Source organism: Mauremys reevesii, linkage group 2 (genome assembly GCF_016161935.1).
Source record: "Mauremys reevesii isolate NIE-2019 linkage group 2, ASM1616193v1, whole genome shotgun sequence".
Taxonomy (NCBI): domain Eukaryota; kingdom Metazoa; phylum Chordata; order Testudines; family Geoemydidae; genus Mauremys; species Mauremys reevesii.
The window spans coordinates 135,902,005-135,920,004 of NC_052624.1; the positions used below are offsets into that span (position 1 = coordinate 135,902,005).

Genomic DNA, 18,000 nt, shown 5'->3' on the forward strand with positions numbered 1-18,000 from the left:
TTTTATCCCATGACAGCTTAGTTTACATAAGAGCCTTTGGTGAGGGCCCTTGTCAAAGGCTTTCTGGAAATCTAAGTACACTATATCCACTGGATCACCCTTGTCCACATGTTTGTTGACCCCTTCAAAGAACTCTAATAGATTAGTAAGACACGATTTCCCTTTACAGAAATCATGTTGACTATTGCTCAACAGTTTATGTTTTTCTATGTGTCTGACAATTTTATTCTTTACTATTGTTTCGACTAATGTGCCCAGTACTGATGTTAGACTTACCGGTCTGTAATTGCCGAGATCACCTCTAGAGCCCTTTTTAAATATTGGCGTTACATTAGCTAACTTCCAGTCATTGGGTACCGAAGCCAATTTAAAGGACAGGTTACAAACCTTAGTTAGTAGTTCCGCAACTTCACATTTGAGTTCCTTCAGAACTCTTGGGTGAATGCCATCGGGTCCCGGTGACTTGTTAATGTTGAGTTTCTCAATTAATTCCAAAACCTCCTCTAGTGACACTTCAATCTGTGACAGTTCCTCAGATTTGTCACCTACAAAAGCCAGCTCAGGTTTGGGAATCTCCCTAACATCCTCAGTCGTGAAGACTGAAGCAAAGAATCCATTTAGTTTCTCTGCAATGACTTTATCATCTTTAAGCGCTCCTTTTGTATTTCGATTGTCAAGGGGCCCCACTGGTTGTTTAGCAGGCTTCCTGCTTCTGATGTACTTAAAAAACATTTTGTTATTACCTTTGGAGTTTTTGGCTAGCTGTTCTTCAAACTCCTCTTTGGCTTTTCTTATTACACTCTTGCACTTCAGTTGGCAGTGTTTATGCTCCTTTCTATTTGCCTCACTAGGATTTGACTTCCACTTTCCAAAGGAAGTCTTTTTATCTCTCACTGCTTCTTTTACATGGTTGTTAAGCCACAGTGGCTCTTTTACTGTGTTTCTTAATTTGGGGTATACATTGAAGTTGGGCCTCTATTATGGTGTCTTTAAAAAGGGCCCACGCAACTTGCAGGGATTTCACTTTAGTCATTGTACCTTTTAACTTTTGTTTAACTAACCCCCTCATTTTTGTATAGTTCCCCCTTTTGAAATTAAATGCCACAGTGTTGGGCTGTTGAGATGTTCTTCCCACCACAGGGATGTTAAATGTTATTGTATTATGATCACTATTTCCAAGCGGTCCTGTTATAGTTACCTCTTGGACCAGCTCCTGCGCTCCACTCAGGATTAAATCTAGAGTTGCCTCTCCCCTTGTGGGTTCCCGTACCAGCTGCTCCATGAAGCAGTCATTTAAAGTATCAATAAATGTTATCTCTGCATTTCGTCCTGAAGTGAAATGTTCCCAGTCAATATGGGGATAATTGAAATCCCCCACCATTATTGGGTTCTTAATTTTGATAGCCTCTCTAATTTCCCTTAACATTTCATCATCACTATTACAGTCCTGGTCAGGTGGTCGATAATAGACTCCTAATGTTACATTTTTATTAGAGCATGACATTTCTATCCATAGAGATTCTATTGAACATGTGGATTCGCTTAAGATTTTTACTTCATTTGAATCTACATTTTCTTCCACATATAGTGCCACTCCTCCCCCTGCACGACCTGTTCTGTCCTTCTGATATATTTTGTACCCCGGAATGATTGTGTCCCATTGATTGCTCTCAGTCCACCAGGTTTCTGTGAAGCCTATTATATCAATATCCTCCTTTATCACAAGGCACACTAGTTCACCCAACTTATTATTTAGACTTCTAGCATTTGTGTACAAGCACTTTAAAAACTTGTCCCTGTTTATTTATCTGCCCTTTTCTGATGTGCCAGATTCTTTTTTATGTGACTGTTTATCATCTGATCTTGCCCTTACATTATCCTCTTCCGTCCTCTGCTCCTGACTATAACCTGGAGATTCTCTATCATCAGACTCTCCCCTAAGAGAAGTCTGTGTCCGATCCACATGCTCCTCTGCAGTAATCGGCTTTCCCCCATCTCCTAGATTAAAAACTGCTCTACAACCTTTTTAATGTTTAGTGCCAGCAGTCTTGTTCCACCTTGGTTTAGGTGGAGCCCATCTCTCCTGTATAGGCTCCCCCCATCCCAAAAGTTTCCCCAGTTCCTAATGAACGTAAACCCCTCCTCTCTACACCATCGTCTCATCCACGCATTGAGACTCTGAAGCTCTGCCTGCCTACCTGGCCCTGCGCGTGGAACTGGGAGCATTTCTGAGAATGCCACCATAGAAGTCCTGGATTTCAGTCTCTTCCCTAGCAGCCTAAATTTGGCTTCCAGGACATCTCTCCTACCCTTCCCTATGTCATTGGTACCGACATGTACCACGACCACCGGCTCCTCCCCAGCACTACACATAAGTCTGTCTAGATGCCTCGAGAGATCCGCAACCTTCGCACCAGACAGGCAAGTCACCATACGGTTCTCCCGGTCATCACAAACCCAGCTATCTACGTTTCGAATGATTGAATCTCCCATTACTAACACCTGCCTTTTCCTAGAAACTGAAGTTCCCTCCCCCGGAGAGATAACCTCAGTGCGAGAGGCAACCCCAGTACCATCTGGAAGGAGGGTCCCAACTATGGGAAGGTTTCCCTCTGCTCCCATTGACTGCTCTGCTTCCCTGGGCCTTTCTTCCTCCTCAACAGCGCAGGGGCTGTCTGGCCGGAGGTGGGACAATTCTACAGTGTCCCGGAAAGCCTCATCAACATACCTCTCTGCCTCTCTCAGCTCCTCCAGTTCTGCCACCCTGGCCTCCAAAGTCTGTACGTGGTCTCTGAGGGCCAGGAGCTCCTTGCACCGACTGCATACATACGCCACCCGCCCACAGGGCAGGTAATCATACATGCTACACTCGGTGAAATAAACTGGATAGCCCCCACCCTGCTGCTGGGCTTCTGCCTGCATTGTGTCCTAGTTAATGAAAGGGTGGTTTAAAGAACTAAGTTTTGAATGTAGTTTGGTTTATAGGTTTTAAGGGGAATACAGGGGAACGGTTAGAACCGACAAGGGACCCCCCACTCCCTTCCTGCTCCCCTTCCAAACTCCCTTGCGAAACTCCCTGTTAACAGCCCCTGGTCGCAAAGCTCCCTGGTCGCTTGTGCGTTGCTTTATAAAGCCCTGGCCTGAGTGAATGCCCCGCCCCCTGATTAAGGCTCAGCCAATTACCATAGGCTTCTAGCTTTCAAACCTTCCTTTGAAGCTCACAGCCTCCAACTGCCAGCCACAGCACATGGTCCTTCAAACAACCAACCAGACTGACAAACACAAGCTCAGCACACAGCAAGTAACCCCCAAACACAAACAAACACACACTACAGACAGTCACTTACCCCACAGATGCTGTATTTGCTCCTCCTTCACCTGGAGAACTCTCTTGCGAAACTCCCTGTTAGCAGCCACTTGTTCGCAAAGAACAAGTGAAAAATCACTTAGAAAATTTAGATGCCTGCAAGTCACCAGGGCCTGATGAAATGCATCCTAGAATACTCAAGGAGCTAATAGAGGAGGCATCTGAGCCTCTATGTATTATCTTTGGAAAATCATGGGAGATGGGAGAGATTCCAGAAGACTGGAAAAGGGCAAATATAGTGCCCATCTATAAAAAGGGAAATAAAAACAACCCAGGAAACTACAGACCAGTTAGTTTAACTTCTGTGCCAGGGAAGATAATGGAGCAAGTAATTAAGGAAATCATCTGCAAACACTTGGAAGGTGTAAAGTGATAGGGAAAGAACAAATCGTGTCAAACCAATCTGATAGCTTTCTTTGATTGGATAACGAGTTTTGTGGATAAGAGAGAAGCAGTGGATGTGGTATACCTACACTTTAGTAAGGCATTTGATACGGTCTTGCATGATATTCTTATCGATAAACTAGGCAAATAATTTAGATGGGGTTACTATAAGGTGGGTGCATAACTGGCTGGATAACTGTACTCAGAGAGTAGTTATTAATGGTTCCCAATCCTGCTGGAAAGGTATAACAAGTGGGGTTCCACAGGGGTCTGTTTTGGGACCGGCTCTGTCCAATATCTTGATCAACAACTTAGATATTGGCATAGAAAGTACGCTTATTAAGTTTGCAGATGATACCAAACTGGGAGGGATTGCAACTGCTTTGGAGGACAGGGTCATAATTCAAAATGATCTGGACAAATTGGAAAAATGGTCTGAGGTAAACCGGACGAAGTTTAATAAAGACAAATGCAAAGTGCTCCACTTAGGAAGGAACTATCGGTTTCACACATACAGAATGGGAAGAGACTGTCTAGGAAGGAGTACGGCAGAAAGGGATCTAGGGGTTATAGTGGACCACAAGCTAAATATGAGCCAACAGTGTGATGCTGTTGCAAAAAAAGGAAACGTGATTCTGGGATGCATTAACAGGTGTGTTGTGAGCAAGACACGAGAAGTCATTCTTCCGCTCTACTCTGCACTGGTTAGGCCTCAACTGGAGTATTGTGTCCAGTTCTGGGCACCACATTTCAAGAAAGATGAGGAGAAATTGGAGAGGGTCCAGAGAAGAGCAACAAGAATGATTAAAGGTCTTGAGAACATGACCTACGAAGGAAGGCTGAAAGAATTGGGTTTGTTTAGTTTGGAAAAGAGAAGACAGAGGGGACATGATAGCAGTTTTCAGGTATCTAAAAAGGGTGTCATCAGGAGGAGGGAGAAAACCTGTTCACCTTAGCCTCTAAGGATAGAACAAGAAGCAATGGGCTTAAACTGCAGCAAGGGAGGTTTAGGTTGGACATTAGGAAAAGGTTCCTGTTAGGGTGGTTAAACACTGGAATAAATTGCCTAGGGAGGTTGTGGAATCTCCATCTCTGGAGATATTTAAGATAGGTTAGATAAATGTCTATCAGGGATGGTCTAGACAGTATTTGGTCCTGCCATGAGGGCAGGGGACAGGACTCGATGACCTCTCGAGGTCCCTTCCAGTCCTAGAGTCTATGAATCTATGAATCTACAAAACAAAACCATTTTTTAAAATCAACAACAAAAAGGGTACCATCCCGATTCCACCCACAATTACCCGCAACATCTCCCAACCTAGCCACCTGAGACCTAATATAGCAGAGATTCATCAGGACCAGGCATGAGTATGGCTCTCCACCCAGCATCTGTGCACAAACAGACCTGCTTGCAAGCTGGACTTTCAACTCCCGGGCCCTTTAAAAATCTTTTGGCAGGTTAATTCAGTCACTTTTAAACTACAACTATCCTGCTTGCTGAAGGTTCACTTGGTGTTTCAAAAATAATACATGAAATCTTACAAAGAAAACCCTTTTCCTCACAGGACACTTGCTCTGACCAATGGGTCAGATCGCCCCCGTCCCGGTCGTGATAATAGGTCAAAGAAAACAAAGAACGTACACCAAACTTAGAGGATGGGGGCCTATCCTGGGAATCAGTGACTCTGAAAAAGATTTGGGGGATGTGGTGAATAATCAGCTGAACATAGGCCACAGCATTGCACTTGGGGCCTAAATGACTAATGCAACCCACGGATGCATTAACAAGGAAAATTCAAGTAGGAGTAGAGAAGTTATTTTACTTCTCTACTTACTTATCCACTGCTGGAATATTGCATCCAATTCTGGTGTCCACAATTCAAGAAGGATTTTGGTAAATTGGAGAGGGTTCAGAGAAGAGTCACAAAAAATGATTTAAGGGTGACTTGATTACAGTCTACAAGTTCCTTCATGGGGAAGAAATATTTAATAATGGGTCTTTGATCTAACACCAAAAAGTATAAAATGAACCACTGGTTGGAAGTTGATGCTAGACAAATTCAGACTGGAAACAAGGTGTAAATTTTTAACAGTGAGGGTAATTAACCACTGGAACAGTCTACCGATGGTTGTGGTGGATTCTCCACCACTGAAAATCTTTAAATCAAGACCAAATCTGCTCTAAGAATTATTCTGGGGATATTCTATGGCCTGTATATATAGGAGGGCTGACTAGATGATCACAATTGTCCCATTTGGTCTTTGAATCTATGAATGAAAAACAGGGAAGTTATGGCACCATACAGCCCTGGATTAATTTTAAGCCTTTTTAGCCTCCCTACTCCCCTTGTCTTTTGGGCATAAAGAAATAATGGGAATAAAAATGCTTCTCTTTTGAATGAGTTAACCCTAACTGCAATAGTAAAGCAAAATCTTCCCATAACAATTATTCTTGAGAAAAATCTCTGTAAAAGAATAGGAGAAAGAGTCAGAAGTTGGTTTAAAAAAAAATCAAACTAAAAAGAGTATAATCTTTTTTTAAAACGATTTCTAGGCCCCGTGATCTATAGCTAAGGCACAATTTAAACTATGGTAGAACTCAGAGTTACGAACACCTCAGGAATGGAAGCTGTTCGTAACTCTGAAATGTTCATAACTCGGAACAAAATGTTATGGTTGTTCTTTCAAAAGTTTATAACTGAATGTTGACTTAATACAGCTTTGAAACTTTACTATGAAGAAGAAAAATGCTGCTTTTAACCACCTTAATTTAAATGAAACAAGTACAGAAACAGTTTCCTTACCTTGTCAAACTTATTTTTTAAACCGCTCCCCCTCCCTTTTTTTAAAGTAGTTTACATTTAACAAAGTACTGGTTTGTTTCTTTTCTCTCTGCTGCTGTCTGATTGCATATTTCTGGTTCCAACTGAGGTGTGTGGTTGAGCAGTCAGTTTGTAACTCTGAGTTCTACTGTACGCAGGGTTGAGACCATGCTTTTCTATATCTTCTCTGATTCTTGGAACAATAATATTTTATATCTGTGGTTCTTAACCAGGGGTACACATATCTCTGGGAGGGGGGTATATAGATGTCTTCCAGGAGTAGGGAGACCAGATGTCCCGATTTTATAGGAACAGTCCCGATATTTGGGGCTTTGTCTTATGTAGGCGCCTATTACTCCCCACCCCCTTCCCGATTTTTCACACTTGCTGTCGGGTCACCCCTATCCAGGAGGTACATCAACTCATCTAGACAGTTGTCTAGTTTTAGAACAGACTATAAAAATCACTAGCGAAGTCAGTAAAATTTCATACAGACAATGACTTGTTTATATTACTCTATATACAATATACTGAAATGTAAGGACAATATTTACATTCCAATTGCTTTATTTTATAATTATATGGTAAAAATGAGAAAGTAAGCAATGGTTCAATAATACAGTATTGTGACCCTTTTGTATTTTATGCCTGCTTTTGTAGGCAAGTAATATTTAAGTGAGGTGAAACTTGGGGTACGCAAAACAAATCAGACTCCTGAAAGGGGTACAGTAGTTTGGAAAGGTTGAGAGCCACTATTTTATAGCACCCCATAGTTTGGTATGAAATAACATTGTGCCAATAGGCATCTCTCAAAAGTTTAAAGAAAAATTTAAATTCTCCATGTACAATTGATTTTTAAGCTCTCTAAAACAGCATTAAAACTGCCACTTGAGAGAGGAAGAGGTAAACACTTGATCCTTGCAAAATGTAACCACTGTTTCAGAAAAGATGCAGAACACGGTATACTTTGTTTGGTACTTATAGTTAAGCTGTGTTCAGCACCAGTTCAGTTGCAGCCATTGCTGTCATCTATTATCAGTAACAAGTAATTGTCCTAAATGCAGAAAGGATTAACCATTACGCATTCTGTCAGCAAATTCTTGCCTATACACAATGCCATGCCACTCTATATTCTTACAGCCATTATATTTCACTGATTGATGGACTCACTCTGTAGTGTTTAGATGCACATTTGGCATGTACATTTATCAAAAGTTTAGTTCATTTCTCACAAGCACCGACCGGTTTGTCCATAACATATGGATGAACAAGTTAGGTTACTTGTGCCCTTTTATTTCCTTGATTTACAAACAATTCTCTAGCTGGATAATATAAAACAAAATAGGTAGATTTTTATATATTCCAGTTTTTAAATACAACGCACCATAAAATACATATACAATAAATAGGAATAAACATTAAACATAAAAACTTTGTTTTACTCTTAATTACATATGAGAAATTTATCTTCTCATACTCCAAAATTTACAAAAAAGTGTGTACAGTGTGTGCTTCTGGAAATGTGGGCTTCCACTGTTCTCTAGGTCTTCAGACCTCATCACTTGTCTGGGGACTACAGATACACAGAATACCAATTCTTCTTATAAAACCTCACTTTGAACCAAAAGGTTAATCTCAACCAAGTCAAAGACAAATCACAAGTTTCCTTGATTCCAATAAACCTTAAACTGAATCAAAAAAATTTATTCTTGACCACAGCCCATGTCCCCATTCTAGAACTCCCCCATCCTACCCCCAAAATATATGTGCAGGGAAACTTCCTGGGGAGTTGCAGCACCAGCTCCTGATTTCACCATCTGTAGAATATTATTGAGCTGCAGACCCCAGATTTATCACAACAATGTCTGTTCATAAATAAATAAGGGGCATATGAGGTCCCCCAATTTATATTTGCATGTAGAGTGCAATCTCTTTTGGTATGGGCTGTCCAATTTGCTCTTTATACATTTGTTGTACTGTTCCTGAAACATATAATACAAATTTGTAAGAAAGGAAATAAACTAAAGCAGCCCTGAACATGTTAAGGAGTGAGCTATCTACATTCACTTACTTGCAATTTCAGTAATTGATCTGAAAATTGGGACTGCTGCTCTTTTTAGGCTTAAAACTAAACACAGCAAAGAACATCAATATATATATATATATATATATATAAAGACTCTCTAATTTATTTGTTACGAGACATTAAAAAACATCCGATAACATATCAGCATCGGGGAGTGATTTAGATGATCATTTGGAGGAAATTCACACCCTATCGTCACTCCAAAAACTATCTAAGTCATCTTTATGCAAGGAACTGAGCAGGGAGTGGAGGGGAGAAACAACCATCCCAACCCAGATTAGGCAGCAGGATTATTGTGCAGCTCCTCCACAGCCATTACTTTTAACTATAGACTGGAATAAAGGATGCTATCCTTCACTAAACCCTTTGGGGGAGCTATGCCTAAGTGTGGATCCAGTGTCCCCTCTCTGGTCTGCCTAAGCATACTCAGAGACAGCATACAGACTACTACACTTGTGTGCAAGGAGTGAAGAGGATCCCATTAGCAGCCAAACATACCTACCTCTCCTGCATACAGGAGTACTATGGAGGTTCCTTGGTACAAAAGTGTGTGCAAGGGAGGATTTTATTCTGATGAGCCTCCACTATACCAAGAAATCTTAGCTCAATTTTTAAAAAGTCGAGTTAGCTGACATGATGCTGAACATGACTTATTCTTGTCTACACCAACTGCAAAGTCATGGTCAGCATCATGTCAGCTAACTAAAGTGATACAAATTATGTTTAAGCACAAAATCTCCTCATGTAGGCAAGGCCGAAAAGAAAAGGTTGTTTTGTGGTTAGAGGATATCCTGAGACTTCGGACACCAGGTTCTGTCCCCTACTCTGACAAAAACTTCCTGGGTGACAATGGGGAAGTCATAGAAGACCAAATTTTCTAGGGTGGCTATGAACAACTCTGTACATACCAGTCTGAAACATGAAATTCCCCTCTTTAAATATGCATGTGGACTTTTGTAGAAGGAAGAGATAGCATACTACATGAGGGCATATGCAAGGGCACATACCTCTCTTTAAAAATTTAGGCTTTAGCCACCAGGTCAAGTAGCTCAGTTTCTTCCTCATAACATTAAAATAAAGAGCAGATCTTCATATAGTGTGTGTGCACATTCCAATACATATGTATATGTGACTTGCCTATAGGCATATACCAGTGAGGTTGTTTACAGTGTGTGTGCGCACATTTGAAAAACTAGCCCAGCAATATCTGCCTACCTCACAGGAGTGTTCACACCTAAAAATCATTAGTAAATTGCTTTGAGATATTTGCACGGTCAGCACTATAAATGCCAAGTATTATTAGAAGATTTCAAATAAGGAGAAGAATCCACTTTCCTTTAATCACAAGTCTTAATGCATATCAAATACTTTAGCAACATATATCAGGGGTGGGCAAACTTTTTGGAAGGCCACATCTGGGTGGGGAAATTGTATGCAGGGCCATGAATGTAGGGCTGGGGAAGGGGGTTGGGGTGCAGTGTGAGGGGGTGATGTGTGCAGGAAGGGGCTCAGGACAAGGGGTTAGGGTGCAGGAGGGGTATGGGGTGTGGCAGGGGGTTGGAGTACAGGGTGTGTGTGGAGTGCAAGAGGGGGATCAGGGCAGGAGGTTGGGGTGCAGGGGTGTAGCAGGGGGCTCAAAGCAGGGGGTTGGAGTGCAGGAGGGGGATCAAGGCAGGGGGTTATGGCGTGGGGTACACAAAGGGTTCAGGCTCTGACCCAGCGTCGCTTACCTCGAGCGGTTCCAAGGTGGCAGCGGCATGCAGTGGGGCAAAGGCAGCCTCCCTGCCTGCCCTGGCCCTGCACCGCTCCTGGAAGTGGCCAGCATGTCCGGCAGTGGCTCCTGGGGGTGGGGTGGGGAAGGTGGCTCTGCCATGTGCTGCCCTTGCTTGCAGGTACCACCCCTGAAGCTCCCATTGGCCGTGGCTCCCCATTCCCAGTCAATGGGAGCTGTAGGGGGCAGTGCCTGCAGGCGAGGGCAGTGCACTCAAAATACCTGTCAGCAAGTATGTCTGTAACAATACAGACAACAAAAGAGGTTCAGGAAATGTTTTTCTGACAAATAGATTCCTTACTAGGCATATTAATACAGAACTTTGAGTAATAATTCATTTAAACTGCAATACAGAAACGTATTTCCCACATCCCTCATAAGCAATGCAGAGGTTTGGATGATTGGGGTAATGGAGGAGCTGACGGAGAGGCGAGCAATTGCTGGGAAGGAGCCTGGACCCTCCTCTCCATGTGGCCCTGCACCCCTCCCTCCCTTCCCGAGGTCGTCCTCCACTCCCACTCAGCCACCCCCCTCTCCCCATGTGTCCCTGCACCCCCACTCAGCCCCTGGCTCAATGCTGTCACCCCACTAGCTCCTGTGCTCCCACTCCAGTCTGTCCCCCCCGGAGCACTTTTGAACCCCAGTCTATGTGAGCCCCCAGCAGCTCTGTGTGCCCTGTTCTGTCTGTCCCTCTATATCCTGTGCCTCCTCACCTGGCCCTGCAGGCAGAGCGCTGTGAGGAACACAGACACTGCCACCTCCAGCTCTTCAGCTGGCTGAGCCAGCCCCTGAGCTGTCTGCCCTCTGTCCTGGCACCATAGCAGCCCCTGGTGGGCAAAAGGTATAACTGTAGCACCTCTCTGGCTTTTCTTTTCTATGAGGGATATGAATTCTGCACATGCAAAGTGGTGCAGAATTCCCCCAAGAGTAAGTTTGATTTCATGGTATCAGGTGGAAAAACTTTCTTGCATCCGACGAAGTGGGTATTCACCCAAGAAAGCTCATGCTCCAAAACATCTGTTAGTCTATAAGGTGCCACAGAACTCGTTGCTGCTTTTACAGATCCAGACTAACACGGCTACCCCTCTGATACTTTCTTAGCATAATCTCCATGCATACAGACACTTCGGATGGATGATGAATTGCTGCTTCCTCTTCCGATATTTGTGTCACTGCACTCTTTCAGGAGATGAACAAAGGCGGCTTCATATAATGACAAAAAACAAGAAGATTACACTTGTTTTTTCTTGAGAAGTCTAGCCAGCTCACCCACCCTCCACTCTGTCCAATGTAGAAGCTGTGTAAATGCAGATGTACTTCCTCATGTCAATTAATGTTTAATGTAGTGTTACTGTCAACAACTTTCATGGACTCTTGCTCACTCTGAGTAGTACACAAAGTCACACTGAGGCAGATCACTTTATCCCACAGCGGACTGTAAGCCATATAAATCCTTATCTGTCATGTCTCTAGGAAACGTAAGCCATAATTGCAGCAATATGATGCATTCTACACACACACACAAACAAAAACAATATATACACACATCCATACATATATACAGAATCATTCTTTCCCCCGTAAAATGTATAACAAAAGTACGCATATTTGCAGAGGCTAAATTAACTGTGCCACAAACAATTTTAGCCTTACTGTGTGAGCAGTGTTTCTAAATGGCAGCAACTTTTGAATGTGACAATCTGGTCAGACCAAATGTCCTTATCCTAACTGACTATTCCTTATGCTCAGTTATGCTCAAACTCAATGACAAATGGGAAGCCCTGTGATGCCCTAAACCAGGGTAAGCAACCTATGGCACGCGTGCTGACGGCGCCATGCGAGCTGATTTTCAGTGGCACTCACACTGCCCGGGTCCTGGCCACTGGTCCGGAGGTCTCTGCATTTTAATTTAATTTTAAATGAAGTGTCTAAGCATTTTAAAAACCTTATTTACTTTACATACAACAATAGTTTAGTTATATATTACAGACTTATAGAAATGGACCTTCTAAAAACATTAAAATGTATTACTGGCACACAAAACTTTAAATCAGAGTGAATAAATTAAAACTTGGCACACCACTTCTGAAAGGTTGCCGACCCCAGCCCTAAACAAATGCAACCATCTCTACCTGAAATGCAGTCTTTAATACAATTATTTTATAATCTAACCAGCTTTAGTGCTATTACCAATACTACTCTTCATCATTTTATTACACAGCTTGGTTAAAAACAGGTCAACAAGGCATTATGGCCCTTCCGGATTGTAAGCAACTACTGTTGCAGAAACTGGATCTGACAGATCTAGAAAATGATGGCACAACTTTATAATTATTTTCTTAATGCAAGAGATTTACCTGCTATAGCAAGTATAGTAATGTATATTATGAATTGGGATTGTTAGGTGATACATAACTCATTTGAAGCTCAATCTCGTAAGCCAGGAAAGAACCCTTTAGTCTAGCCTCAGCACTAGAACATTTCTCTCCTTTCAAATTAGCAAATGACACCACATTCCCTTTAATTAAAGAGCACAGGCCTATATTTTTGTATTCAACAGAATATTTTCCTGCGTAGTGTGATGCTTAAGAAAATACTCAAGTTCTTTCCTTATGATTTGGACCGCATACTATTTAAAAAATAAACATTTCCAAGGTCATACAGCACTGAATGCAGTTGTCAATAATCCACCTGTTTTTTTGCTTTGTCTCTTACGTGCCTTACTGAGGAGGAAAGAGGACAATCCTATGGGAGAAAATATAATTTAGTGCCCTAGTCTCACTTGTATTAAAAGATTCAGCCCTGAGATGTATGTATATATACACAATGCTGAATGTATGAACACAGAAGACCTGGTGATAGATGTAGGGATTTTTTATGCACTGGTGCAACCACAGATCAAAGAAGACTTGAAACACAAGTAGAAAAATGCAGAATATTCCTATAGGAATAAATTACTTAAATTATAAAGATTTGGGGGTGGAGCATGCAGGGTGGATTTTCAACACAATGCAAACATGCCTATTTCAATTATAAATCTTCCTTGTTTATACACAAAGTTGACCTAAACCAACTAGAAAAGACTGAGTCAAGCACAGAAAATATGCTTGCTGCTGCACAAAACACAAAATACAGAAAGCCCTTATTCTGCAATAGGCTTTTAAATAAGACTACTGATTCTGCAAAACACACACATGCTTAACTTTATGCCTCTGGCCTCACTCCCCTTGCTATCAACTCCACATCAGTGGACCACTTTACCAGTGCAGAGCTCATTTCCCGATTGGGGTCTAATTTCATGAGCTTCACTTCCCTCCCCAAAATGTGTTGGAATTCATGTGTCCCCTTTATCTCAAACCCAGATGATGATATTTGGTGCCTGGGTGAGTCTAATCCCCACAGCATGGATTTGTTGGGAAAGGACAAAAATGATGAAAACAAGTGCAAGAAGGAAACACTATACTCTGTTCAGCTCTGGGTGTTGGACAGCAAGGTGGGAGAGGAAGGGAATAAAGTGCTGAGGAATCTCTCCCTTGGGTATCATGGCGATATTAAGGAAAGGCTGGGGTCTCTCCCAAGGGCAGGAGGGGCAGACTGGGGGTCTCCCGCGTGGGAAGGGGGCGGGAATAAGGTGTATAGAAGAGAGGAATGGAAAAGGGCCAGTGTCCTCATGGGGTGGGGGGGGAGAATAAGGGGAGAGGGTGCATGGGGGTAGCTCTGCCCTAGTGGAGTTGGGGGACGGGGTCTCGCCCACGGAGAACGGAAAGCGGGGTGCACTGGGCACAGGCTCTGCTCCTGGGGAAGGGCTGCAGGGGGCGGGGTGTGTCGGGGTCTAGGTTGGCAGAGGAGGGACCAGCTCTTTCCGAGCGGGGGGGGGGGTCGGGGATCGCCCCCAGGTCCCCCCGCTCCCGGCGAGGCGCTCTCACCAGAACAGCAGGTTGGCGCAGACGAACCCGCCCAGGCTGCGGAGCGGCCTCTCCCAGCTCAGAGCAGCCGCGATGCAGCCGCCCAGCGCCAGCCCGGTCTCCCCCAGCAGCGCGGACGCGGCCCCGCCCGACACCTGCTCCGGCTCTTCATCTCCAGCCGCCGCGCTCCGAGCCCCGGGGACCTCGCAGCCACCGCCCGCCTCTGCGCCCCGCTGCTGCCGCGGCGACCCCGCACTCGCCATGTCTCGGCGGCGGTTGCTGGGTGCGAGCTGGGAGGGGGCGGGGCGAGGGCGCGGCGCCCCGGGGGAGGCTGGGGTGGGCTCCGCGCGCGCACAGCGGCTCCCTCTGCCAGGCACCGGCTGACGTCACCGCGGGGCCGGTAGGGGGGCTTGCGCGAGGCAGGTGCTGGGAGGGGAGCCCACGGGGGAGGGGCGCGCCCGCGCGCACCGCTCGAGCGTTTCGTCGCCGCCGTTGCTGGCAGCAATGCCCCGTCCCCGTGTGTCGCTCTCAGGCTCCGCCCAGGCCCGGGTAACGGTGCCCGTCACCAGGGGAGCGATTGCGTCATAAAGGTACTTCCTGTGGCCCGCTGCCGCTGGATCGGGGCGGGAGGCCGCGGGGAAGCGGCTCCGGTTTGGGCTGCGAGGTCGGGGCCCGGGGAGGGGGGAGGAAGTGGGCGCCCCTCGGGGCGGTCCCTGAGCCCGGGCGCCCCAAAGCTACCGAGAGCGCTGCGATGAAGCGACAGCCCTTAAGCCTGCGGTTTGATGCCAGTGTCAGACCAGTGGGGCAGCCCTAGGGCACTGCAGGGCCGGTAAGGTGGCAGCTGGTGGCGCGGGGGTGGCGCAGGCCGGGTAGGGCTAAGCATGCCTCACAAAACTGGTTTGTTACCGTGGCAACCTACCACACCCTCAGCCCCTTCCTAGGGGTGGGGCTGTGCTAACCACAGGGCGGTCTCGGGAGAGGATTGCAGCTGTTAAACGCGGAGTGTGGAGGGGGGCCTGCGCCCTGTGCTCCTCCTGCCCTTCCCCCTGCCCCGGCCCTGCGTAGCTGCAGGAGGAGCCAACAGTCAGTGATGGCTCCCGCTCCTGGGTTGGTCTACTGCAGGGGTCTCAAACTCAAATGACCACGAGGGCCATGTGAGGATAGTACATTGGCACGAGGGCCGCATTACTGACACCTCGGCCCTGCCCCCATTCCACCCCTTCCATGAGGCCCTGCCCCACCTTGCCTCTTCCCACCCCTTCCCTGCCCCCATTCCTACACCTTCCCCGAAATCCCCACCCGAACTCTGCCCATAGGCAGCAGGTTTGTATAATTTTTGGTGGTGCCCAAAATGGTGGTCCCCCCTCCCCGCTCTCACCCTGTAAATCGATATAAAATGAAGCTACAACGCGTTGGCACCACAAGATCACAAGAGTCAATTAAAAGTGGAAAGTCAGAAGCAGCACTTGCCTGCTTCAATATACGGTATTAAATTTTGTTGCACCTGTTGTGACAAAGTGGGAATGTTCTTAATGTTTTCTCTGAATACTGTGTGGGTGCCTCAGTTTCCCTTGCAAGGTGCCAACTGAAGGTGTTGGGGACAAAGATCAGGTGGCCTCCTTGTCCGGAAGAGACACAAAGGCTAGAGGAGGGAGTGTCAGTTTGGAGCTGGCTGGGGAAATGGGGAGAGGCCCAGAACTTGGGTCTAGGCTCCCCATCCTCCAAGATGGACCTAACGGAGGGGTCCTGTTTTCTGTACCTACAAGCTCTGTTTTAGACTGTGATCCTATCGTCTAATAAACCTTCTGTTTTTATCGGCTGGCTGAGAGTCACATCTGACTGCAAAGTTGGGGTGCAGGGACCTCTGGTTGCCCCAGGACCTGCCTGGGCACACTCGCTGTGGAAAGCGCACAGTGTGGAAGGGCATGCTGAATGCTCAGAGGTCAGACCCAGGAAGGTGTAAGCTTCTTGCCCTGCAGACAGTATGCTCAGAGAGAGGAGGCTCCCCCAGAGTCCTGACTGGCTTTGTATGGAGTAGTTCCAAAGCATCCCCTTCTACACCATGCGCTTCCCGGAAGTCTGCACGGGCACTGACACTCCCTCCTCTGGACTTTGTCTCTTTTCCAGGAATTAGGAGGCCACCTGATCTCTTTGTTCTCCAACACCTTCAGTTGGCACCTTGCAGGAGAGCGGCCCAGGCCATCAGTTGCCTGGAGACAGGGTTTCGGCCATTCTCTGTGCAGACGGCATCACACTGGCCCTCTAGGGCTCTACAACAATCACACCCCCTTATCCCACCATCTAGATCCTTGAGAAATGCATAGGGGAAACTGAGGTACCCACACAGTATTCAGAGAAAACATTAAGAAAATTCCCACTTTGTAACACCTGTATATGACTAGTTATATACTTTAAAGGGGTGTAAAATAATCAAGTATTGTGCTAAACACAATGATGCTCCAAACTGACCACCAAACTGACCACCAAATTTAAGTTGCACGTTTTTCCCGTCAGGTGAGGGCTCTGGGGTGGGGCTGGGGATGAGGGGTTCACAGTGCAGGAGGGTGCTCAAGGTTGGGGTGCTGAGGGCGCAGGCTCTGGGGTGGGGCAGGGCTGGGGATAAAGAACTTGGGATGCAGACAGGCTGCCCCAGGGCTAGGGCCAGAGAGGACTCCCCCCCGACTCCATTACCGGCAGCAGCAAGCTCCAGGGGAGGGACCCCTCCTCTCCCCCTCCCCCCCGCAGCACACTCACTCTGCACCACAGTCACTGCACATGCTCCTAGGGACTCTCTCAGGTCCAGAAAGCCCACTCGCCTCCCCTATGGTGGGTACCGGGTGTCACGGAGTCCCTGGGTGATATTCTGGAACTGCTCCTCACAAAGCCAGTTAGGACTTTGGGGAGCCTCCTCTCCCTTGGAGCAGACTTTTTCAGGGCAAGAAGCTCACACGGCTTCACCTCCTGGGTCTCTCCTTGGAGCATTCAGCATCCTGTGCCCCTCCGTGCGCTTCCCACAGCAAGCCCGCCCCGGCGGGGTCCTGGGGAAGCCACAGGGTCCTGCACCCCCACTTTGCAGTCAGACGTGACTCTCAGCTAGACAGTAAAACAGAGGTTTATTCGATGACAGGAACACGGTCTAAAACAGAGCTTGTAGGTACAGAGAACCGGACCCCTCGGCCGGGTCCATTCTGGGGGCAGTGAGCCAGACCCTCCCATATCTGCACTTCACTCCTCGTCCCCAGCCAGCTCCAGACTCCCAAACCCCCTCCAGCCCCTCCTCTCTGCTCAGTTCCTTTCCCTGGGCCAGGAGGTCACCTGACCTCTTTGTCTCCAACACCTTCAGCTGGCACCTTTGCAGAGAAGGGGCCCAGGCCATCAGTTGCTAGGAGACAGAGTGCCAGGCATTTAGGTGCACTGGCCCTTTGCTCTGTAGCAATCACACACCCTGATCCACCACCTAGATACTTAAGAACTGCATAGGGGACACTAAGGCACCAACACAGTATTCAGAGAAAACATTAAGAACATTCCCAGTTCGTCAAACCGGGGCGGGGGGTTGCTATCATGTATGGCCTCCCCACCCCTGCTGCTGCCCCTGGGTGCGGGGCGGGGAGGGGAAGCTCCCAAGCACCTGTGTGCCTCCTTCCTCCTCCTCTCTCCCTCTT

At 46.4% G+C, this 18,000-nt stretch overlaps 1 protein-coding gene and 1 long non-coding RNA gene across 7 annotated transcripts in view; one reads left to right on the forward strand and one right to left on the reverse strand.

Moving 5' to 3' along the window:
• Positions 1-14,833, reverse strand: part of RETREG1 (reticulophagy regulator 1) — a 103,818-nt gene extending 88,985 nt beyond the window's left edge. For both annotated transcript variants that reach the window (XM_039527607.1, XM_039527606.1), the window contains exon 1: positions 14,357-14,833. In XM_039527607.1, the coding sequence (XP_039383541.1) occupies positions 14,357-14,598 (242 nt within the window). In that variant the 5' untranslated portion in view covers positions 14,599-14,833. The remainder of the gene's footprint in view (positions 1-14,356) is intronic.
• The window catches only part of LOC120399398, a 74,262-nt gene continuing 71,085 nt past the window's right edge, over positions 14,824-18,000 (forward strand). Inside the window, exon 1 of one of the 5 annotated variants that reach the window (XR_005595130.1) lies at positions 14,824-14,925. This is a non-coding gene — a long non-coding RNA (uncharacterized LOC120399398). Of the gene's footprint in view, positions 14,926-14,983; positions 15,165-18,000 lie in introns of those variants that run through there. The other 4 variants (XR_005595125.1, XR_005595127.1, XR_005595126.1 and 1 more) reach the window with 4 other exon arrangements.